The sequence below is a fragment of the Mya arenaria genome, chromosome 12 (assembly GCF_026914265.1).
Source record: "Mya arenaria isolate MELC-2E11 chromosome 12, ASM2691426v1".
NCBI classification, from domain to species: Eukaryota; Metazoa; Mollusca; class Bivalvia; order Myida; family Myidae; genus Mya; species Mya arenaria.
In genome coordinates, this window is record NC_069133.1 from 18,171,564 (window position 1) to 18,197,038 (window position 25,475).

General features: G+C 32.3%; 1 protein-coding gene across 1 annotated transcript in view; it reads right to left on the reverse strand.

Annotated features, from left to right (window-relative positions):
* Positions 1-25,475, reverse strand: part of LOC128212262 (uncharacterized) — an 89,730-nt gene that overhangs the window by 5,534 nt on the left and 58,721 nt on the right. The window contains exons 12-17 of the mRNA XM_052917630.1: positions 24,128-24,151; positions 20,437-20,457; positions 12,474-12,494; positions 7,165-7,357; positions 6,283-6,375; positions 5,777-5,915 (exon numbers count right to left, since the gene is read on the reverse strand). Coding sequence (XP_052773590.1) covers positions 5,777-5,915; positions 6,283-6,375; positions 7,165-7,357; positions 12,474-12,494; positions 20,437-20,457; positions 24,128-24,151 — 491 coding nt within the window. The remainder of the gene's footprint in view (positions 1-5,776; positions 5,916-6,282; positions 6,376-7,164; positions 7,358-12,473; positions 12,495-20,436; positions 20,458-24,127; positions 24,152-25,475) is intronic.

Here is a 25,475-nt window from a genome sequence, read left to right on the forward strand (position 1 = left end):
ATTTAAATCTGTTGAGTAATTTAGAAGTTACACTGCTGACAAGAAAAACTAGCCTTTCACGGGTTATCGTCCGGAAACCGTTTTTCTATTTTTAGTAACAGTGACCTTGACCTTGGCCCCACCAGCCCCAATATCGAACTTGACCTGTATCTTCTGATGTTACACCTGTGTACCAAATTGTTCAAATCTGTCTAGCCTTTAATGAGTTATCGTCCGGAAACCGTTTTTCTATTTTTAGTAACAGTGACCTTGACCTTGGCCCCACCAGCCCCAATATCGAACTTGGCCTGTATCTTCTGATGTTACACCTGTGTACCAAAAATTGTTCAAATCTGTCTAGCCTTTCATGAGTTATCGTCCGGAAACCGTTTTTCTATTTTTAGTAACAGTGACCTTGACCTTGGCCCCACCAGCTCCAATATCGAACTTGACCTGTATCTTCTGATGTTACACCTGTGTACCAAAAAATTGTTCAAATCTGTCTAGCCTTTCATGAGTTATCGTCCGGAAACCGTTTTTCTATTTTTAGTAACAATGACCTTGACCTTGGCCCCACCAGCCCTAATATCGAACTTGACCTGTATCTTCTGATGTTACACATGTGTACCAAAAATTGTTCAAATCTGTCAAGCCTTTCATGAATTATCGTCCGGAAACCGTTTTTCTATTTTTAGTAACAGTGACCTTGACCTTGGACCCACCAGCTCCAATATCGAACTTGACCTGTATCTTCTGATTTTACACCTGTGTACTAAAAAATGATTAAATCTGTCAAGCCTTTCATGAGTTATCGTCCGGAAACCGTTTTTTTTATTTTTAGTAACAGTGACCTTGACCTTGGCCCCACCAGCCCCAATATCGAACTTGACCTGTATCTTCTGATGTTACACCTGTGTACCAAAAAGTTTTCAAATCTGTCTAGCCTTTCATGAGTTATCGTCCGGAAACCATGAAAACCGACAGACCGACCGACAGACAGACCGACCGACCGACCGACCGACAAGCTCACTCCTATATACCCCCTCAAACTTCGTTTGTGGGGGTATAACTAGGCCTTTATGTAAAAAGTGAAATATAACAATGAATTACGTTTTGATTTTTTAGGTTGATTAGGGGTTTCATCAAGGAGAATCCCTATCTCCGTTTTTTATCCATTTATCTGAAAGGCATGTAAGAGAATGTATGTATTAATAACTATTGATTTTGAATTGTTTAATATAGTTATATTACCATATGCTGATCTTTGTTATCTGATACAGAGTCAGGATTACAAAAAAGGGTTGTTATTATAAGAACAATTTTGTGAAAGATGGAAATTAAATTTGAATCCAGAAAATTTATATATAAGAGTATATTTTAATGCATTGGAGGCAGTTTTAAACACACAAGTTGTTTATCCAAATATTATTTTATTTCAGTTAAGCATAAAATGGAAATTTTCAATAGTCTAAGTCATCAAGTTACCGGTCGGAAATATTGGGTTTCAGAACTTAACTTACACTAGCGTTTTTTGTAAAAAAAATGTGAAAATACAGACCTACAATTGTTGTGCATTGTGAACTTTATTATTGTAAAAAAGTTCTGTGAATGTCATGAGATATTGGTCAAAGATTGTAATAATGGCATGCAATGAGAGGATAACCCAAATGGTAAGTCATGGACTTACACGAAGCCATTTGTGACAAGCATTTGGTTTTGATAATGGTTTTTAAATTTGGCAGTTTTATTTTGAAGAGTCTATTTGAGTCTTAACATATATACATGTATCTTTATTTGAATTACCACTCTATTGTGTTATGTAAACATATAAGAAATATTACACACCACTGAGGGTCATATGACATTATAAGGACCGGCCAGTCAGCCCCCGAAGGTGTATATGGACCGAGGCGTTAGCCGAGGTCAATTTACCTTCGGGGGCTGACTGGCCTGTCCTTACAATGCCATATGGCTCAAAGTGGTGTGTTATAGTTCTTATATTATACCGAACACCTTTTTTACTACTTAATAATTTTAAAGTGCCTTTGATGTGTTTTATTGATCAAATCTAATAATGTTTACTTTAAAAAAAAATCGTTGTGAAAATTACAAGCAACACCCACCTGTTTTATATAAACAATGAAGGGACACTTTTATGTAAGGTTTAATACATATATATACGTCAATGAATTCAAAAGATTATTAGCGCGCAAATAAGACACATTTTGATGGCAAGTTACGATCCTTCCTTTGAAGAAATGATGCCCAAAATCAAGTGATGCAGTGCTGTATTTATGAGCATAAGTAAAAACATTGCAATTTAAGGACATTGTTTATTTGGCGAGAATTGCAAAAGCTCCAAAAAACATTTACTGTCAGCAAAAAGCAGACAAGACTAGTGACAAAAAGGCAGTTTTGAAATGTGGAAGTAAATTTGCCGATATTAAACGTTGCATAACCCGTTTTTTAGCTTAAAAAGTAAAGTCTATAATCCTATTGTGTATCGTCTTCCCGTAAATTCTAAGCGAAAAAGTGAAAAAATAACACAAATAATAAGTCCAGTAAAAGTATTATATTTCATTGTTTCACATACATAACAAATATGTATGTGCGTCAATTCTTTGTCTAAGATCACGAAATCTCTACAGAAGAAACACTGATTGTTGGCAGGAAAAAATGTCGACACTATTTTGACGTTAAATCGTTAAAAGCCTGTGGTATTGATTGAGTTTTGGGTAAATATTTTTGATCGCGTTGTTTTGTGACCTGTTAATACTATTTATGACAAATTTGCTCATTCAGAATGTAGGTGCAAATTGTCCCTGTTTAGCAAATACTAATACTAATCCAGAAAATTAAAGTTTACGTCACTGGTAAATATATTAAATTATGATCAGGATGTTAGTCAGAAAGTGGTGTGAAAACGATAAGCTTTATTATGGCCACTTCGGTTTCAAAGACGGCTCTACACCTGATACAAAATTAATGATAAGGCCCTTTAATTGGCAAAGTTAACCACATTCGATGTATCTAGCCTCTCATAGTAACTTAAACATTTTTTCCCCTTCTGAGCAAATGAAGTGACAATTGTAACGGAGATAAAACATTCGTTGCTGATGACCGTCACAAAGAAATATTAATTTTGCACAAATTACTTTGAAAGGCAACTATATTTGAAGTTATTTTTTCAATTTTCGTTTTTCTTTTCCCCAAAATATGTGATCAATAATTATTTTAAGCGATATTTATTTTGTTTAGACAATTTAACAGCAGAAATTATTCGTACACACTTTTAATAAACATAGATGGGCGTCCCCCACAGGCGACATTAACAATGTGCATAGTTCTAGTTGATGCGGAAAATGTGATGTTACGACATAGCTATTATTTGTTGATACTATAATTGTGCCCGCCAGTGTTTATGGTGCTTATGTTTGAGTGTGTTAATATTTAAATTAAAACAGTCGATACATTGCAAATACCGTTATTGACATAAGTGCTATTAGTTAAAAAAGACAGTGTAACGTAAAAATGGCTATGATATGTTAAAATGCAAGGTACAAACGGTCACATCATGATCAGAAATCATGATAGAAACACCAAATATATGATACGCACTGGCAACGTGCGTACAAGGAATTGTCGAAAGATCAATAATTTCAGTCAGATCTATTTTGAGTGTCACAAATCAAGTTGAACATTAAACTTTCAAAATTTAATGAACTTTGCCTAAACCGACATAATAAAATGGCTCCAATATGCCTAAGACAAAAAGATGTCAATCCTTGAAGATTTGTTTCAAATATGAAGAGTATCTGGATACAATTGGGAATTAATTTTGCGTAAATTTTGTTCTTACATTATAGAATCGGCGGAAAAGTAAGACAATGCTTTTGGAATATATCAAGAGAAAAAGTAGGCAAATGTTGTAACGTAACTGTAGTAGTGAATGGATACTTGTGCAGCATTTTTCATAATGCTTTTGTGTATATACCATATTTTGTAATAACCTTCAAAAGAAATTATACGTGTGCAGATTTTTTTCATCAAAGTTTGCTCGGTCGTTTGATTTTTTATAATCCCAAATGGGAAATGGTATCCCTATGGACAGGCACCGGACATCCCCCCGTACCAAAACGGATATTAATTCTAACGGGGATTTAGTCTGGTCACTTTTCATGTCTTATTTCACGAAACAGCACTTAGCTTTCACAAGCTATTTCCTGAAATTTCAATTTTTTGAAATGCCGTCACTTATCCATCACCTAAATGTTCTTGTTTATTTTCTTGAATACTAACACAAATCAGGAGTAAGATTATTTCGGAAAAGTTTATTTAGGAATGAAAACACGTTCCAAAACCAATGTTATGGCTTTATTTAGCATTGCTGAATGCATTTAAACAAACAGTGTGTAAATTTCAGCACTCATCAAAGCATGGAAAGGGATCAGACAAGGACAAAAACGTGATACGGACTTTTTTATTTCGACATTCCGTCGTCTTTCACTGTATTATATTGAAAAGAAAATTCACAGGCATATACTTTTTGTTTTTATCTGATCCTATTCCATATCACATGGTTATTTATGATTAATAACTTTAGAACGAATATTTGTTTCAATTGAAAGCACGGTAGTTATTACTTTCCAAATCACTGTTTATGATGTTTGAAGCAGTTGAAGGATAGGCGACATATTTGATTGTATCTTTAATTAAATCATGACCCTTACAAAACGGTTGCGGATGGTCAGAACCGGTAACGTTTTATTGGTGGTTTTTTTATAAACAGTTTTCTTATAAAGTATAAGGCATATTATCAGCAATGCAAATATATTTTAATTGACGGTTTTTAAAGTAAAATCTTCTTGCACACGTTTTGGACTTTTATCACTGAATTAACAACAGTGAACATATTTAAAATGAGTGAAAGTATCAACTTAAAGAACTACATTTGAAATCATTTGTAGTTCAAAACAGAGTACCTCATTTATAAACAAAAACATATATAAAAAAGTGATACGAAATTGCACATGTTAAAATAAATATTTTCGGAAATTAACACAACATACCATTTATAAGGAAATGTTAATTATATTTTTTAAAGGAATTTTTGAAAGGAATTAAATATATCTTGTGACAAATACTAATGTGACAATGTACACTTGTATACCATAAAATAATAATAACTCATGAACCCATTGTTGCATAATCTAAGCATACTTTTTAAAATGATTATGCCAAATATATGCTTAGAATATTGAAATGTTTAAACGGTGTTTTAAAAAGGAAAATAGTATTACATAAAAGCTTTCGGTTATAACGATCAGCCCTTTTTTAAAATGACGGAGAATGTAAAATCATATACGCTTTCTTTTTAGATGGTTCGTGTACAGAGTAAACACATTCATGTGTTGTCATGTGCATAGCATTAACATTTTTATTTAATGTTTCAGTCAAGTTTTATTCTTATGTTTAAATATTTATACTTTAAATGGCATTAAAAACGATTGTTTCAACATGTGCATGTATATGAAAGTCAAATGGTATTGTGCTATCTTTGATGAATAGCATTATAACTATTTTCAGTTCATCCCTTATATTTCTGTAATATAAGTTGCTCACTACATAGTAAAATTATATTGTTAATAAATATATATGTAAATTTAGTACAACAATGTTAATGTGTAAATAAATACAAATGTTCTGATCTGTTCTGTTCTGTACATGGTTAGACTTTTGGTATGAAAATACGAATGTTTGGTATTTTAGAGAAATAAACATTTATTATACAGCTTACCCAGCTCAATAACCCCTCTTCCTGAGTTTTCAGTCTTTTCAGGTATGCTCATCGCATCTTCTTCTTTTTCTATGGGTATTTCAACATCAGTTCCTTTCGTTCCCGATTGTTTTAAACGTTCATTGTATTTTTTGTCAGGCTGAATCACAGTACATTATTAAAACTATTATTGTAAATCAATGTTGAACTCATTAAGTTTCAGATTTCAATACAAAGGTAATATATTCGACATTTTGATGTTCAAAAATTAGTTCATTTTAATTAAACACCCATTTTTAAAAAGAATTAAAATATGTTAATTGTTTGACCTAAACAATACTATCAGCTATGATGTAAACAGCGTTAAAATGTTATTACACTTATGTCTCGTTATAGATCCGAATGTAATGTTGATCATCCAATAAAGGTCCAGTAATCCAGATTTTTGATACAGATGATTAATTGTTCGCGCAACTAAAGAACCACAACAGTTACCAAATGGAGAAATAACATAAACAATAATATACTTGTTCGTGTGTGTCCATATGCGGCGTCTGTATTTTGTTATCCGAGACTTGCAAGGCATTCTTCCCAGTGGTATTTACCTGTAACATACACTTCTTTAAACAAATTAAATTATAACGAATAACGTTATAACAGATCAGATGTGACTGTCTTATTAATCGATATTGATGTTGGGATATATTACTTTATAATACACCTGATAATACTATATTTATGAATGATATATAATATATAATATTAACTAATACTACTGATATTTTTATTTAACTGTATTATTCATTGCATCAGGTGTAGCTAGAAAAAGAAAATTTAACCTCTAATTTTCTTCCGAATCAATATTTAAAACCATCCTTTTCTGTTGTACATAATAGAACATACGCTCGACATGGCAAATTAAAAAACATGTTAAAATACTTTTATATGCACTGTTTACACGACTGAAGGATAATTTATCATAACATCGAAATGTTAAATGGAACCTTAATAACAATTTAATTGTTGCGATTTATCATTCTCTAACAAAATTATTTTAAAGCTTCAGCGGTATTTGTGTATAAAAAAGAAACTTAACAAGAACCGATGCTTTCCATTTAAATAGTTTATGCGTATACATGAGTAATCCTTTAAATGGCGTTTATTAACGGATATTTACTCTTGATGGGTACCTTTTTATTCTACCGTGTGACACGTGCTTTACACTAAGACTAAATTACTTCGTTTGGAAGTCAAGACACAGATGTACCACGGAATGAATATATATACCACGTCTTAACTAAAATGTAACAGATAGTTAAACATGTCCAGTTTCCGAATCCTACGAATTCAATAAGGGTCCCTTTGTTACTGTTGGTCGGATAAAAATAAATGCATCTTCAAATACTCACTTTCTCTGCTATTTCTGGTTTCGACAATTTTAAACTTGCCGTTTCGCGATTGCCTATTGCATTGGGCTCGTCAAATTGGTTCACATTTTCAGGTTCTTCAGCAAATGTCGCCGTTCGTAAATCATCCGGAACAGACTTCTTATATTCAATGTCGTCAACACCGTCCTTTGCTCGATATTTGTCATCCTTCGCACTAAATTAAAAAAATGCAACGTAAATACAGTTAAGAAACCGCCATTTCTAGCAAACCGGCACGCTGAGCAAGGGACACACGGCAAGCGCCATAACGACAATGAACTATAGACACAAGCATATCAAAATCACATACACAAATACAAATACTAAGAACAAACTTACACCACGTACACAAAAACAAACATCGCAAACATACCCTACCCTTATCAAAATTGCTTTACCTTTAAATGATTTGATTATCTTCTTGGAATGGTCAGTGAAACAAGATTTGACTGAAACTCTAGTCTACTGGGGGCTTAAACTTTTTAGAATTACCTCACAATTGTCCCATCATTTATCAATTATTACTTAATTTAAATAAATAAGCCTAATAAGAGCATGCATCAACTTAAAAACAATGAAGAATTACGCAGAAAATAACACATAAACTGATAAATTTATTCCAAGTAATTAATGACCGCATACCAACATTACCTGTAAACAAAGTAAACAAAGGAATCGTGTCGGAGCAACAGTGCTAGCTCTTAAGAGGTACGATCAATCAAATACAGCTCGCCTTAACAAGGTTTAAAATTATGTCTTCATTTAGTCTAATAAAAGAGGTATCAAACACGATGATAAAAAAATCTACGCTTTAGCAAAACGAATACAGTGGCATTGGCCACCAAGAATGGTGAAGACACGTTTGTCATTATGTTTTGGGGTCTGCATATTGAAATGGCGGCATTTCAGTCCATTGGAACCCTCCTGCATAATGTTGGATGGACAGAAGCCGTTGTTGAGAAAGGGACTGCTTCCTCGTGGACAGCAGAATTCTTTCTTTCTGTTCCACGTGTCACTAGAGCACGGTAAATGCACCAGGTTACAGTGAGCACTCGCTTCAATCTGATTAAGGAAGCATACAGGCTGTTCTGTTCAGAGGCCAATAAACAAACAAAGGATGGTCTCAGTATCGCTGACTTGTGTTAACAAAACGCAAAACTGAAAGTTCACAAGTTCAATGTCGCAATCCAGTGTTGAAATTGGAATGAACAATACTGCCCCTGTTCCGATCACTTTAAGAAGCAGACTTTACTTTATACCGTCAACTGCTGTACGAGTAAATGCCATTTTGTTCTGCAAACAACAATGTGAACTGTGCACGATGGTTACCCTTTCATTTGAGAGACATAATGTTGCTTGAACATACACATCCACTGCTAGCTGCATAATTCCATAACAGAATTCCATAACAGTAAACTTGTTGTTCACAAATCTAATCGTGAATTTTCAGCTAATGACAAAGCTCATGAGCGAATGTTGTTATAAAAGTTGATGGTGGTGCCATTTTTGTGACTGTAGACCCATCTGCATTACAAAAATGTGGTTACCGAACCTGAAGTCAGTCACTTGCTTACTCAGTATGAAAAGACATCTGAGGCCAAGGATGCAAATGAAAATACCGGACATCATAAACAGACAGAACAAACACAAAAGGCTTTCTTCGATAAAGTACAGAAGCTGTACACTGTATTGAACAATATGGGCAATCCATTTACTGAGGAGCCTGGGAATCTTTTTACACTGGGTAAAATACGTATTGCCCATCTTAGTGGTACTGAAATGTTTGCTTCTCATTATGATAACGGTAAAAATCGCTTAAATGAATTTCTGAAATGGATGGATACAGAAGGAGTATTCATTTTCCTGTTCGTCGGTAATCTACACTTTTTATATCCTACCTATCTAGAGAATGTGATCTGACGGATGTTTTCAGCATGAGAGTCTTTCCCGCTGCACCGAGTGATCATGGTACCTTTCACAATGCCAGAAATCGCAGCCTGTGCCTTTTCTAAAGACTCGTTTAGTCTTCCTGATACTGAGCTAGAAGCTGGCGTAAGATAAGATTTCGCGAAGGATTTTGTTTTCGGACGTTGAGTTTGAAATTTTTAAAAGTGTATACCGAGTAGATAAACGGTGTCGACTTAACGGGCAAATATAAAGTCTGGAAAGAAGCAAGACAGAGTGTCAAATATTGATAAACTGGGAATGTATAAAGGACACATCACCGGAATAGATAAGAACTTTTGGTGGGAAAAATCAATTATATTTTGGTAACATTAATTAATATGTATACCTGTTAAGGTGATACGTATGTAGCAGTAATTTGTATAAATTGAACTTTGTTTTGTGATTAACGTTGGTGCAGAAACACGCAATCGGTAATATACGGCAGACATTTGGATAACGAAGTAGCTGGAAAATGATAGTAAGACAAACGGGAGTGAGTTGGAACTCCGAACATGTTTGATGGATCACATGTACCTACTAAATAAAGGATATTTGTTTGTTTCAGTAGTTGATCGTAATTTTGTTCACCGAATGGTGTAGCCACGAGTTAAGTATTCACTTTTGATGTCCACGAGGTGAAATATATTGCGATCATACACTGAAACATTTTTTTCTTTCTATTGTATGCATTAAAGAAGCATTTCATCAGAACAACGCCCAAACTGTATGCACAAGTAGCGTCACTTCGGAAATTGCGTCGTTGATTTTGTGTCCCATTTCGTGCGCGCTATATTTAATGAACAGAATATCATTTATACTTTACTTATAAATCTGTATGAACCAACGGAAAGGGTTTATTAATATAACCGCGTAACTCAATATTCAACTTAAGAAAAAAGCACTATTCCGAATTTGTTTTAAAAATACTTGTTACTCGTTGTAACTTATGTAACCACATTATAACCCTGATAAGATGCCTGTCCGAATACTCGGTTTGCAGTCAGATTTTTGAATATTATACATAGAACCGTTTTAAGAGAAACTTTTGGCAAGAGTAATACATCTTTCTCAACAAACTCGACCCTCTGTAATTCAGTGTAACTGATGTAAGTATAGTCTTTTATAAACTAAAATGGTAAGAGCTATCATTGAATTTGGTATAAATTGAGAAAGGCAATTGTAATGATCTTTTCTTCTCCTTTTTTTCTTCAAAATTTTAATAATTTTATTCGGTCAAATGTGACAATTCAAAGCATGTTCCTATAGCAACCACGACTTTCAATCCGAATCAATAAAACTGCATTCATATTATCGGATTGTTTCCTGAGGCTTAAATGAATCATGATTTTTAATAGCTGATCATTTGTACGTATTATTATAAAAACTTAGATGGTAAGTTATTTGGAATAATAATGCGTATCATTTCAATATAGTATTTTTGTTAAGGTTTTATTGTATGAAATATCACAATGTCTTTGGGTATTCGTTATATGCAGAGCATGTTCTTACATGGGAAGTACCTTGCAAGTGTATAAATGTATTTCTTAGAATTACTACCGGAGTTGTCTTTCAATTAGAATACACAATCAAGGAATGAAATAAAACAAACGTCTTCAGTTTTTGTGACTCATATGATTTTTTATCACATATTTTAACGAATTTATCGTTTGGATGCTGATTTACCTTCACATAATGTATTGGTTTAAACCACAAAGAATATCATTCATCTCCAGAGTAAATAAACATAACTTATATTTGTGTCCGTTCTTATCATCTCTCAGTTATTGTTGTATATATATATATATATATATATATATATATATATATATATATATATATATATATATATATATATATATATATATATATATATATACGAGTTTCAAAAGTGTTTATACCATCAGAAAATATGTCCGGACAAGGGCGAATACCTCTTGCTAAAACTTTTAAATTCGAGGTTGTTTGAAACAATACAGCTAAACCTTGGGTCTTACAAAACTTTATACGAAGAAGTTGTAGAAAAAGTCTATTTCATTTCAAGTTCGATGCCATCCAATAAAATACGCAGTTGTTTTAGATAAAATAAACGAACCTGATTCTGCAAATTAGTATGAACTTATTTAAACATACTTATTTGCAAAATCGGGTCCGGTTATTTGATTTAAAAAATCTGATACATCTGATCTGATTGTATTTAATGTTTTATATTTAGGCTTTTTTAGCATTACTATATCTGCACATTTACATTTATTGACTTAAGCGTAGTCTTTTTAAATGGTTAGTCTGTTTTCTGTTAGTTGACCAGGGTAAGCATCGTTGTTTAAATTTTCTTGCCTTTGCTTGCACAGGGTGGCTTGGACTGTTCAACCACGTAATTGATCGGCTACGGTGCTCTAATTCTTTTATTTATAGGATTCCATGATGAAAGTTTAGAATATTTAAAACGACTGCGTGTTCTGTATTGCTTGAATTAAAAGTCTGATTATTTCTAAAGAAGTTTGCATATATAATTGTTGACCAAACCTGTTTTTCAGTGTTATAATCGTGTTTGTTTATTTTGTCTGCTGAGCACAGATCTGGTCGTTGTCATGTCGTTATTAATTGACATGTTACATTGCATCAACAAAAATTACTTCATATCTTTTCTATAAACTTTATATCATGGAACGATACGTGTATCTTTAAGCAAGGTAAGATGTTTGAGTTATCTTGAGTTGAGTTGAGTATTTTGTAAGAATGACATTAAATAGCACGTATGCAATCAAGTATTTACAATCACAGAGGTACATGCCTTTTGAATTCTCATATGCTAATTTGAATCAGTTTGCTACGAGCACTTCTGTGATCAAGCCTGAACAATAAATTTCTCATAAAATTTGGGATGTGACATTTACAACTCTCACACAATTATATATGAAATCCCTTAAATTGCATGGTTAAGTTCAGTTATTGTCCATTCAAATGCTACGATAAAAATATCAAAGATTTTGACAATAGTTGTTTGACCTTCCAGACAGTAAGCTCATATCGTTCAAGATAGAATGACGTCAAACTTTTTTAGTGTTACCTGCTTGAAATTTAGACGGAATGTTGGTTAACGTATCTTATCTCACTTGATTTACTGCGGGCTGAGGAAAAGTTATTCAATATTCTTTAACTTTCAAAGTCGGACTTATATCACTGTGTTCTCATTTAGATTACCCACATTTCTCTTTTATAGTATCAGCATGTAAGAAAGTAGCTTGTTACTGGAGTGAACTGTCGTTTAAATATTCAAAACATGTACAGAAAATACCTTACGATATAATCAACGGTTTGATTTGAAAAAAAGAAACAATACATACCTACCCAGTCCTTCGCCCAGTCTGAAAAGAGAAGAAATATCCATCATTAGTTAAACGATTGGTGTTTATATGGTGCACTGATGATGTGTATGTAAACTAATAAAAAGGATTTTGAGACATTTATTAAGTTATATGCTAACAAATTTTTAACGTTATGAAGAATCAATAATATCTGACTATTTTATACTTGTTTTGAAGGCATATTTTGATAATGATCATTTTAACGACAAACGCTGTTGTTAACTTGCTTTCGAAATCCTAACGACTATTCTTATAAGAGTTATTCTCTGATAACATTATTCTCATGCATTTTATAAACCGGACATAAGGCAAGACATTGCGTATCTAACAGGATATATAGATGAATTAAAACATAAAAGGAAACCTTTATCAGAGTTGTTATTTAAAGTCACTGTTATCAATATAAAATGATCATTGGCATCATCGCCTTGTGAGACTTTTTAAACAGATGACACAAATTGGTTAATCTTTGAATCATACATTACCGGTTGCAATATTGGAATGCATAATGCGGAACGTTAGATTGGATAATGTTGTATCTGCGACACCCATACATATTTTGGAAATGCTATATATCAATTTATTACTTTGTTGATGTCATTTCAAATGAAAATTTCGGCTGTAAACAAGACCAGAAATTATTGATATGAAACGAATTTCTAAATGAAATTTCCCTATTAAATTCTTTAACGTTTTCATTTTTATTTCAATTTTAGAGTACGTCACTGCATTGGCCCAAACGATCACGTGACTAATGAAGCTTGTAGGACATATGCAGATCTTGTATTAAACATTATTTACATATGCAGTACGATGTAAGTTACCATATTGAAGAAAATGTCAATGCTAACAAAGACACACTAATTAATATGTAATATAGGGGTGTTATATACAGATACTAGATTTCAAGATCACGTTACCAATATCTTAAAGTGACACTCATACTCAAAATCAATACATTCACATGTATAACAAACATACATTTTGAGTGATGGACCTTAAACTGCTTTCTAAATGATGCATATACGGAAAAACACTGAAAACAAGAATGTAATTGTGTATTTAATAGCTGAAAACGCAAAACTATTAAATGATTGGTGAGTGGTAGAAGATTTACTGTGATTTACTATCGTCTCATAAGGTACCGTGTTTTCAGCACAGTTCATTTAAGTGAAACTCGGTTTCTTTCATAAGAATCTTTGTTTTTGACATTTATTCACCCTGTTTGCTATATTAAAACAATTGTATTATTTGTGGTCAACCTTTATTCTAGCCTTATATTTAAATTCAGATATCAACATACAACTAGTATACAAATAACCTACCTTCTTACGTAAATTGTTAAATAATATTTGTTTCTATATTTGCTTTCTAAATGATGCATATACGGAAAAACACTGAAAACAAGAATGTAATTGTGTATTTAATAGCTGAAAACGCAAAACTATTAAATGATTGGTGAGTGGTAGAAGATTTACTGTGATTTACTATCGTCTCATAAGGTACCGTGTTTTCAGCACAGTTCATTTAAGTGAAACTCGGTTTCTTTCATAAGAATCTTTGTTTTTGACATTTATTCACCCTGTTTGCTATATTAAAACAATTGTATTATTTGTGGTCAACCTTTATTCTAGCCTTATATTTAAATTCAGATATCAACATACAACTAGTATACAAATAACCTACCTTCTTACGTAAATTGTTAAATAATATTTGTTTTTATGTACATACATATGATACAAAAGTGTATGTGTAAGCGTGTGTAAGCCTGTACTCGCCGGTATGTGCACAATTTAAAGTAATCGAAGGTGCTGAACATGTTTTCTTCTATTGTACATTATTCACAGAGCCACACATAAATATTTTTAGAAACACAATTTCACCCATTTAGCTCTGATAAATTACGTTTAGGTCTTAACAGCTTTTCCGACGATCGAAATGTCTGTGTCTACAGAGAATGTCAATGTTGCTTCAAAAATACCAATCGTTTTTAGTAAATCAAAAGCAGGAGCCTACTTCTGTAGCTCTGTCTTCTTTCACACATCTTTCACTTTAATGTTCTCCTTACATTTTTCCAACAGATAAACAAAAAAACAATATACTTTGATTTAAACATTCCTATCTTACTTTAAAAACACCTTTGCTTGGTAAGTTATTTGATGTATTGGGAGCCTTAGCTGATTTTGGTAAAACTCGTGGCCCAATCCCTTTGCATGTTTGATAATGATTTATTTGTCTCTATGTAAACCTGTTTATTATTTTGTCAACATTTTACCACTGAAGCTCCAACAAGTAGAAAGAAGTTCAACACGGTCATGGTAAAAATCGCGGACAATAGCCTTAAAGTAGAACTGAACTGATATTTGACATTTTATTATTACATATCGATAAGATTGATAATTTTCAAGTTAAATACAATATATTATTGAGTACAATTCATTTTTATAAGGCGGCACTTTTGTTACAAACTAACCCCTGTTCCGTATTTTCCGAAAAAACTCCACTAGGCTTTCCTTGGCGTTGCTATAAGTGCGTTGTTCTGCCCTTGGTACTGCCTCTCAACTTTACGAGGTTTTCAGTCTACTTACAGGGTTTATCACCAAAATAACGAGTAAAACATTAAGATTCTGATAAATCTTTCGAAGTATTCCAATGCCGCTTGTAATTTGAAAGTTAATAAAAGGAAATCTAACGAATCAATATATTCAACTAAGTCAAACACTGAATGTTTGAAACAGTTTCACACTGACGATAAGTCCTGTGTTCCTGAACCGGCTGAAGTCTAAGTCTGTGAAAAATTTAGTATACCAGTACTGGTATAATATGCAGGGGCGATTCAAGAATTTCAAATGGGGCACGGTATGTAAAAGTTCTCAATGTCAACCAAATTTTAAATCAAGGTTAGCTAGATAAAACCTGCACAAACTAAAAAATCATTTAGCAGAAATTCATATGTATGCATCTATTTAAAACATTATGCAAACAAATCTATTGTGAAATTTGCAAAGAAGCGCATATGTTGATCATTTTAAAGATGAGAGAACTTCATGCTGGTTTTGACCCAAGGCATTTATTCTCTAGATAGGAATTTGGTGATAATTATTACAAACATATGAACATGACCAGTATGCCATGAATTCACTATGCACTGACAGTTCCAAGCCAGTGCATTTGTAGTCTACGGGATGATTTGTCATAATCTGCCATTCACGGAATCTGACAGAGCTATACAAATTAACTAGATAATGAAGGTAAGTGTGATACGATTTCAAATTGTAGTTATGTCGTTGCATGTGTAGGGGCACATTAAGACTTACTTTGAAGTAATATAAAATATGAAAACTGAAATAAGCATTTTTATAATTTCAGTTGCCTATTTAAGTTTCAGAATATATGTACATTGTACCTTTAAAAATAAAAGCTTTAATAGCGGTCAGTGCTTTGCAAAATATTGGGGGGTGGGCATACATAAGTATACATGTAACTCTTAGAATATATGAAGTCATGTGGAAAGATTTATAAGGACAAAGTTAAAATATTTTGAGTCTAAATAACAAAATGGTCAACACATGTTAATTTTATGATATGGTGATTAATTTCTTCTATTAATGTTTTTAGAGCTGATCTAATAATTTCTTGTAAAACCATTATTCACAATACTATTTAATTTGATTTTCCATATGAATGTTCATGTATTCATGAGCATTTTATGATGCTGACTTATTGAATTTGATTCATCTTCATGATATCCAATCAAATACTACATACCTTGACTGACCATGCAATGCGAGATATAACTTATACACAATAAACACTATAATATAATGTAATATAACTGATACTTGTTTTTATACCAAGAATGTTGAAAGAGATACTGTTATAAATATATTCCTTGTAACTGGTCTTCCATTACTCTTATATATTTCAAATTTGATTCAGTGTTTAACCTTACTTTAAATCCTATAAAATTACAATTTACGAACGAAAAGATTGTGGCGGCACACCAGGCAAGTCCCCCCCTCCCAAACATTTTAGATCACTTTGTTTTAATATAGGAGAAAACGAGTATTAAAATACATCAGAATTTCAAACCCCACTGCCAACGCTTTTAACCAAATACATTTCAGTCCTGAGGGTGACCTCAACGTTAAACGTTTTTGCCTCTAAATTATACCTCCCAGCGTCATAAAACTAAATCCGCCCTATAATTTCCCATTGTAAATCAAGCCTCTATTAAAATTTGCACAATTGAAGGATCAACAGCCTTTTAGATAGAAACAACAGCCTTTTGATGACTGTAAATAGTACAATTTTCTAGTAAAGTCACTGTACCTTATTTTCACCCAGAATTATAAACTGAACTTTCCACAAACTCAATGTTGTTGATATATGATTTTTTTCAGTCTTTCTTGTTTTTATTTGTTTTATTATTTTTATGGATCACTCCCTTTTAAGTGGTTCATAAAAGTGTAAAATCATGATGTCATGTGATTATGGTGGCTAAAGACCCATAACTCAAGCTCAATGATTTGTTTACAGATTTATTTTACAACATAATTTGCAAAATAAATAGGCAAAATAAGTGAGTATCACATAAATGGAAACAAACAATTGTTGTATTTAAAATGTCGAAGGACAGTTTTTAAAATCTCAAGGTCTCTTTTTGTTCAATATAAATTAATTGCTAGATTTTTATCCATTTGTTTTAAATGGGGGTATTTTGTTGTTCATTAGATGAATGTTCATGCCCTTTCTTATTGCATAAGGGACCATAAACATGAGTTTCTAGACGAACCACAAACAAAATTATAACAATTCTCCTTTTTTACAAGTGAATGCTTTACACCGAAGAATAAACTCAGTTCCAAGACAGTACTGGACCAATATGCAAATGCATTCCGGTACACAAGATCAACAGTTTTATTTGAGTCAATACTTCTAAGGGGCGCCGAAAAAAAGAGGATTTTGGGAAATGAAAATCCAGCAATGAATAAATAGATGCCTTATTGTTATAGTGTACATAGTATTTGGGTAAGCAGCAGCCTTGTAAGCTCAGTTAATTAGAGTTCATGCTAGCTTTTGAGTATTTGTTGCCTAGAGTCCAACATCGGACGCACTTTTCATCCAAGGTTTACTTTGATGTTAATGCAAGAGTGTCTTGATAAGTCTCTAGATAAAAATGCGAGGGGTGAAGTTTTTGGGTAATCCCGAACATGGAGCATCGGTTAGAGTGCTGTGTTAGTGTTTTAATGATCATAGGTTCGAGCCCATCATTGGGCACTCCTTTCCTAACAGAGTTACTGTAAAGTGTTATTGTGGATGTCATTCTTCGATAAAATACAAGTGATTATCGCATCACTCACCTTTTATTATTCACAATTGTATCTTCCTAAGTAGAGTGCAACACAGCATTCCATTAAAATGCTGACTTAAAACAGCCAAATGTTAAGCAATTTATGGAATGCTGGTTGTTCCAATTTCCTTGTATCAAAAAAAAATCCAATATATTTATAACCTGTCCTCGCAAGTATTTAAAATGAATGGCATTGCAATTTTCATTTGGTAAATCAATCCATTTCAACCAGCTGCTCCAACATACGAGCACGGTGGTAAGTCTTAATGATCGTCTTCATTTCATTATCGCTACCTTATTTTATGCCACTGCCTGTCTGTCATTGACGGCTTCTGAAAGTTGTGTTGCCATGACATCAATTTTACATGGCTTATTTTTCATCTAAGGGAAGTAACACGTTTATATTTATCGCAAGGATACAGGCTGACTTCATATAAATCAATTCGTATCGCTATTCAAACCGAATTGGTAGACTTTGTAGGTTTATTTCTTATATCAATATATTGGCGATATCAGAAACCAAGAAATATCTAACATATTCCTGGAAATAAAAGCAATGCATTGTGGTAAATGGTGCAATGCACTGTGGTACTCGCTGGGCACTTAATACAAAGGGAGACAACAAAGTGTCTACTCATTTTAAGGGCATTAATTCATTTAGCAACCATAAAATGGACAGAACAGAGGCCGGATTCCGTGGTAACGTTAGACCGTAGAAACGAAATTAACGCTTCGTGTATTAAACTTGAACACGTTAAGTATGTGTATAATTCTCTTATAGGGAAGTACCCCAAGAGAGCACAATGTTTGCCGTTTTAGCTGTTGTTTTGGAGAAGTACCATGTCACTTGAACAGAAGCCTGGACTAAAAAATCATACAAGTATGTAAAAACTACCGAAATATAATGGATGATACGTGCAAATTTAAAGGTTGTCGGCATATGTGGGCTGTTTTAATTATCATTGTGACAAGATCACTAGTTCACGCATTAATATGATATATTGTGACTAGCCTATCGTCAATATGTTACTAAAATACAAACATCCAAAGAACCAATCAAGCTCAACATTGACAATACATATCCTTGTATTTGACCCTTTTAATATTCTTTGTCCATAACATATGATACGTCAAAAATAATGAAGATATTAACAGAAATGGAACCGGCTATAGCAAAGATGTTTAATGCACTGCATTGTGTAGTGGCCATCTACCAAGTTTGTACAAATTATGTCCCTGTTGTCAATGCAATACATGCGGTAGATGCCACTTCTTTTAAATACATTGATATACAACCATTTTAATAGTGTTTTAATGAACTGCAAAGGCTGAAGCTTGTGCATTTTGTACATAGTACTGTCTAGCTGTCGTCTTAAAAATCGTGAAAAAGATCCGGAAGTGATCACTGTCCATTTCATTAGGGTTGTTTTTACTTGTATATACTTATACAAGAACAACTTTGAATATGAAACATATTTTGATGGTCGATATAAAAATTGCAATGCCATATGTACCGGGCGTTCCTAGCAAGAATAAGTAACAGTTGTGTTTTTTTTTTCGGTCATTATTCAGTTGCAAATGTAACGCCGTATATATTTTAAGTTAAAGTATGCTCGTTGAAAAAAATACAGATGTAGTCACTAATAAAAGATACCACCATATTAAGGTGTGCTACATAATTTAGTCCCTTTACGTCACTGTCATTGGCCTTCCACTCTTTTTAAAATTTATTCTATTTTTGTTAAAAATATTATGGTAGTGTGTGTAACTGTCGCCAGATATTTAGCTCGTTTGATCCTACAGATGTCTTTAAAATGTTATTTATTGCCTTTTTACATTTCTTTCCAATTTTATCATTTTCAGGAACAGAACACAATTAAATTATTTTGCTACTTTTTAAAAATCATGCATTTGATATAAATGACCAATACGACCATCGTTGTACCAACATATTTGTTTACTTACTTATCTGACATCATACATTTTAAATACCATTCATAAAAAACCCATTGCATGTTTGACAAGTTCCATAGCAGCAAAAAAGCGTCAACGGATGCCTAATCAAAATTGATATTTAAAGTAACTTTAAACAATACTGGTTTGCCTAGTGAAACCTAAAGACACTATAACAATTACAGAGTATAGACCTTTGACTTATATTATCTATCTTTGAATCATGCCTTTTATCATGACTTTAAAGTATTGCCTAGCAATATGAAGTTTACGTTACATGATGTGCAAAGTGTTTTACCAACCTATATCTGCTACAATGATATTGTTGAAGTGTATGATTTGTATTTCAATATTAGCATGGTTACGTATATTACCTATTAGCATATAAGAATGATAATGTTTATTACGCATTTTCTTATGAGCATGGTTACATTCTTTACGTATTACTGTATACGTATGGTTACGTTCTTTGTGTATAACCGTATTCGCATGGTTACGTTTATTACGTATTTCCCTATAAGCATGATGACGTTCGAAACGTATTCAATTTAAAAGCATTGTTTAATGTTAAAATGTATACCTGAAATAGTTTATGATATATGCAAAGTTTACATTTGAGGAAAACAACATACATACCGTTTAAGCTCTCCGTTTATCCTGAAATTAGAAAGACATCCGTCAATATTTAAACGAATGGAATGTATGTGATGAACTGATGATATACATGTACACGGGTTTTGTTGACATTTATAAAATATTATGCGACCACATGCTTAACAATATTGAGAAAACGATAATTTTATATTGTCAAAAATCGGTTGCATCTGTGACATCGTTGATAATAAATTCCCTTCTTTCCAAAAAATAAGTATCGCTATCAGTTAAATATATATAAGATATATACTCTTATACCTATAGAAAGCATGATATGTGATCGAAACAGCAAGGTATGTTTATTTCTTATCACTCAAACTAACGGTTCGCTTAAGACGATTATCAGGATTCAATATGTCCCATTAACCTAAAGATATTTTTGTCGGTAAAAATAGTCAACGTTTTCAGGATTTTTAAATATAAATAAATCAGAATGAGATATGTTTCCTACTACAAATAATATTGGTAAGTTTTGTTTGTTTTTGCTAAATGTTTTAACTCCGAACTAACAATTTCCTGACAAACACACTTATAGCAGATTCAACTGGATTGCCAGTTTTGCATTTTTAGATTTTTAAATGATAACTTACGGTGTGATATGTTCACAAAATAACTCTAGAAATATATTTGGACTATTGAACAGAAAACCATTAATGGAAATATATTAATTATACTACAAAACATTCCAACGGTCATTTTCAGGTCATTCAAAGACAGCATCGATATATGTTTGGACAACAGTAAATACAACTGCATCGTCATTATATCTGTATCGATGATGTACAAATGTAAATATAACAAAGTCATTTATAATGGCATAATAAGTATAATGGAAATATTCCCTGATACTATGAGCATTGTAAGTATCTAACTAATGTCAGCACCAAGCACAATGAAGTAGTACATCGATGTGTTAATTATGTTTAAATGTTTGACAATGCTAGTAGTTTTTGACACTAAACTTTGTAACTAAAATATGTTCATTGACTTGTTAATATATACATATCAATGTTCAAATATATTCCTTTCGGACGTTTTATTTCACTAAAACATTCCCATATGTTATTGATGTCACTCACAGCGACTTGACATGCTCATGATTTTGGATCTCTAGTTAACTTCTTTCGGAGTTATTTTGTAACCTCAAATGCCTTCGTTGACTTTGTTGTTTATACATATCACTGTTCAGATAAGTTGCCTTATGTGACATTAATTTTACCACAGCGTTTAAAATCAACTCAATGCCGAGACATGTTATAAAGGTTCTTTAGCTTCAAAAACTAATTCGAGTGAACTGAATTCAACTTAATGTATAAAGTATAAAGTAACCCAAAGGAACATTTTATATACATGGTTTCTTTGGCTGTTGTCTTTTAGAGATGGCATGATCGATTTAAAAAATCGAATAATCAGGTACTGGTGCATGACTTTGTAAAGTATGCCGTACTTTTGACACGTGAAAAGACTAATACATTGCATACATTTCAAAAATGTTTAATTATAGAAGTGTTTATCTTATTAACAGCGAGTTCCAGAGGGCAAAATCAAATTTTAAAGCCTTTGTAATAGTCTTTAACGTTTCAATGCAATCCAATTTTTATGAAATAAATAGTATGTATTTCATCAAACGCTACATAAAGATTGATAATAGCAATGACATACTTGCCTCAGGTGAAAATTATTTAAGTTTAACGTTTTTGTTTAAATGTAAAATCTATTCAAAAATTTAACACCATGTTTTCTCCTGATAATTTTGGGCTGAAAAATGCAATGTTGGTCACACTTTTTTTGCATTTTTAAGCGCAAAATCACGGTACTATTATGCTTCAAAGAATATAACGTGTAACTGTTGGCTACTTCTGTGGTAGTTTTGATCTGCTTGAAGGGCATTTATTTGTGTTGTTACCGATCGAGAAGTCTATATACAACGTTTGAAAGCATACACTACTTTTATATCATCAATGTAGTATTAGATTGAACCAAACTTCATCTGTACTTCTCCAAAAACATTTCAAATGAAACTTATTGTTTTTAATTACACATTCCGTAAGGTACCCGAACAACTCTCATACATTCAACAATATACATAAGGTAGTTTACAAAAAATGACAATATTTTTCTCATTGACCTGAAATCAGAAAACAACTCAGCATTAGTAAGTTGTTATGTTAGGCTGTCTGTAAATTGTAGATATGCATGCACAAGGGCCGGACAGGTGTTGTGTCATTGAGTTATTTGTTAACAATGCATTGCTATTTACTATATATTCAAACAATAGTGTCAAAGTGATTATTTTAATTAATTATTTGAATTTAGTGTTACATTTTTATTATTTCTAAATTAACATGGTACTACTCATTACTAATTCCCATACTAACATGAATGCAATTATTTTTTTATTAAGTATAAGCGTATAACATAGTATCGCTTATAACTTATTACCGTATTAGTTTTGTTACGTTATGTACATATTACCGTTTAACATGATAACGCACATGGTTTTCTTTTGCTGTTGACATTTTTTGAATTGTGAATTTTTTGGATGGTATGCCCCACATCAAACATCGAATAATCATTAACATGTGCAAAACCTTAAGAAAAATGCCATACATAAAACGCGACCCTCGATTGGTCTGTGTTGAGTTAAAGAGAATAATAAATTGCGAATGTTGACCCTTTCATTAAAAACAATGCCAGGCCTTAAAAGTGGCCATTGATTGAATTGGGCTGAGTTCGCGAGACCAAACATTGTTAAACATTTTGCACACATTTTGAAAACGCTGAATAGCGTATTTGTTATATCTGAGGTAAATTAAAGATCAAACTCCTGTTATTTCCGGGACCAAGAAAAATTAAGTATGTTGCAAACTTAGCTGTAAAATTTGATTTTGAAAAGGAAATTCCTTATTTACCAGAATTTCTGACCGTTGTTAATTTAAAAGACGGTTTCTGCAATTGAAAAAAGTAAGTAATAGCGACTGTTTTATTTATTTTATCGCTTCGAAACAAGCGAATAAAAGCACTCGATGGTTAAAGTGTTTGTGACAGACGAAAAGGTATCACCTATCTTATAACGTACTATATGTACATACTGTATGTATATAAAACTAAATTTGATACATAAGTTTTACACAAACTTTCAAACATATGTTGAAAATAAATTATTTCCCCGACCGACTTTTATTTCATGTCTATATTTACGCATTTTATAACTAAACAAATGAATATAGCTAACGTATACCATGTTGGCTTGATGTACATTTATATAGAATCAAACACTTAAGTATAACATCGTTTTTGTCCTTTTGGAAATTGTAGTTCATATGTTCAAAGATAATTGTGCATGCATAAAATAAGTTGCGATATTTTTAGAAATATATTTGAGGATATACTAACACTGGCTCTGTGATTAATAAGATGTTATGTTAGACGAGGAGAATGGATACTGATGGTCTACATGTGGACATTCGAGAAAGAATGTGTGTTTTCCGACTTCAACATCTATGTTAGATACATCTTAAAACATGTAAAGATACAGCAAAACTGAAATAAGATCCAACTAAAACATAATGTTTTTCATTGTATTATCATCGCCGTTTCAATGTTAAAATGTAAACATAATATAGTATACGATATATTTAACGTTTGCATTTGAATAAAACAATATACATACCGCGCTTCACGCTCTTCCTCCGGCCTGAAAGTAGGAAGACATCCATCAAAAGTTAAGCGAGTCGAATGTATAAATAAACATAAATATGAGCAAAAAATGTAATCGGAAAAGTACAATACGATGTTTTTTTATATTGACGGTTCGATCAAGACGATTATCCAGATTCAACTTTAGCTTTTTTTATTACATCACTCACAGTGGTCCATTTTTCTACATTTTTTTCGTCAAGTAGTTTGACAGTGTGAGCTGCTGTAACCAAATATTAAGCCCGTTTGATACAACGTTTTTAATTTTTATTTATATTGCATTTGTCTATACACTGTTGTTTGTTTCCTTTCCAATTGTATCAATTTCAAGGGTAGAAGAAAATTAAATAATGTTACTTTTTCATGTATCGGAAATAATTGACCAAATACAGCACGATAAACATTTTAAGAATATGATGATTACAGCTAAGATTAATGTATAAATCTTTTTAGCCTTCAACGGAAAAGTGCCATTAGAAAAATGGCCAGAAGTATTGAATACTTTCTTCTTTTATGGAGCGTTTTACTAATTATAGGCAGGTTGAATTTGAGTAGTTTCTAACCCTGGTCAAGTAAAAGACACACGTTGTTTATCGCTCTTTTGTGTTTCTATTGTTTAATAATTCTTTGCCATACAACTAATTCGCCCGTATGGTCAAATTGTATTTCCAACAAAGACACTGCTCTGACAAGATGTGTTAAAAATTTAGTTATACGGTTTTCTGCCATTTGAAGAATTAAAAAAAAGGATAATTTTATACATATATGTATAAATATTGTATATGTATTGCTTTCTAATAGTCAACTTTAAATGCTTATTCAGAAGCTGTTCGTTACGTTTAATATTTCTTCACATAATTGATATACGTTAAGTGAATATTTTGCAGTCATCTCAATGTTATTATCTGATTATACGCTGTATTTGGTATTTAATAAACCATGTCTTGAACCGAATGACAATTTAAGTCGTGGATATGCAAGTCCTTGGATACAATTTTCTCTGAAGATACGTTTGGTTGTAATTAAGGTATATTAATACTTTAGCTGTCGCAACATGCCCAATTTCCTCTCAGGGCAGTTTGATAATGAAGACTATTATATTTAGAAATAAAATAAATATGATAATGAAGTTGTATAATTCATTATAAATTTAGTTTGTTGTTGTATATGTCATTAATGTTGTTTTGCTAACTTCCCTTTTGAATTTCTCTTTATTACATCTGAGACGGATTTACGCGCGCACGGGTCGAAACTGTGTCGTCAGAAGGGCAGACGGAGAAGACCATGCACACCTAGTACAGAGCCATGAACCCCTTGTTGGG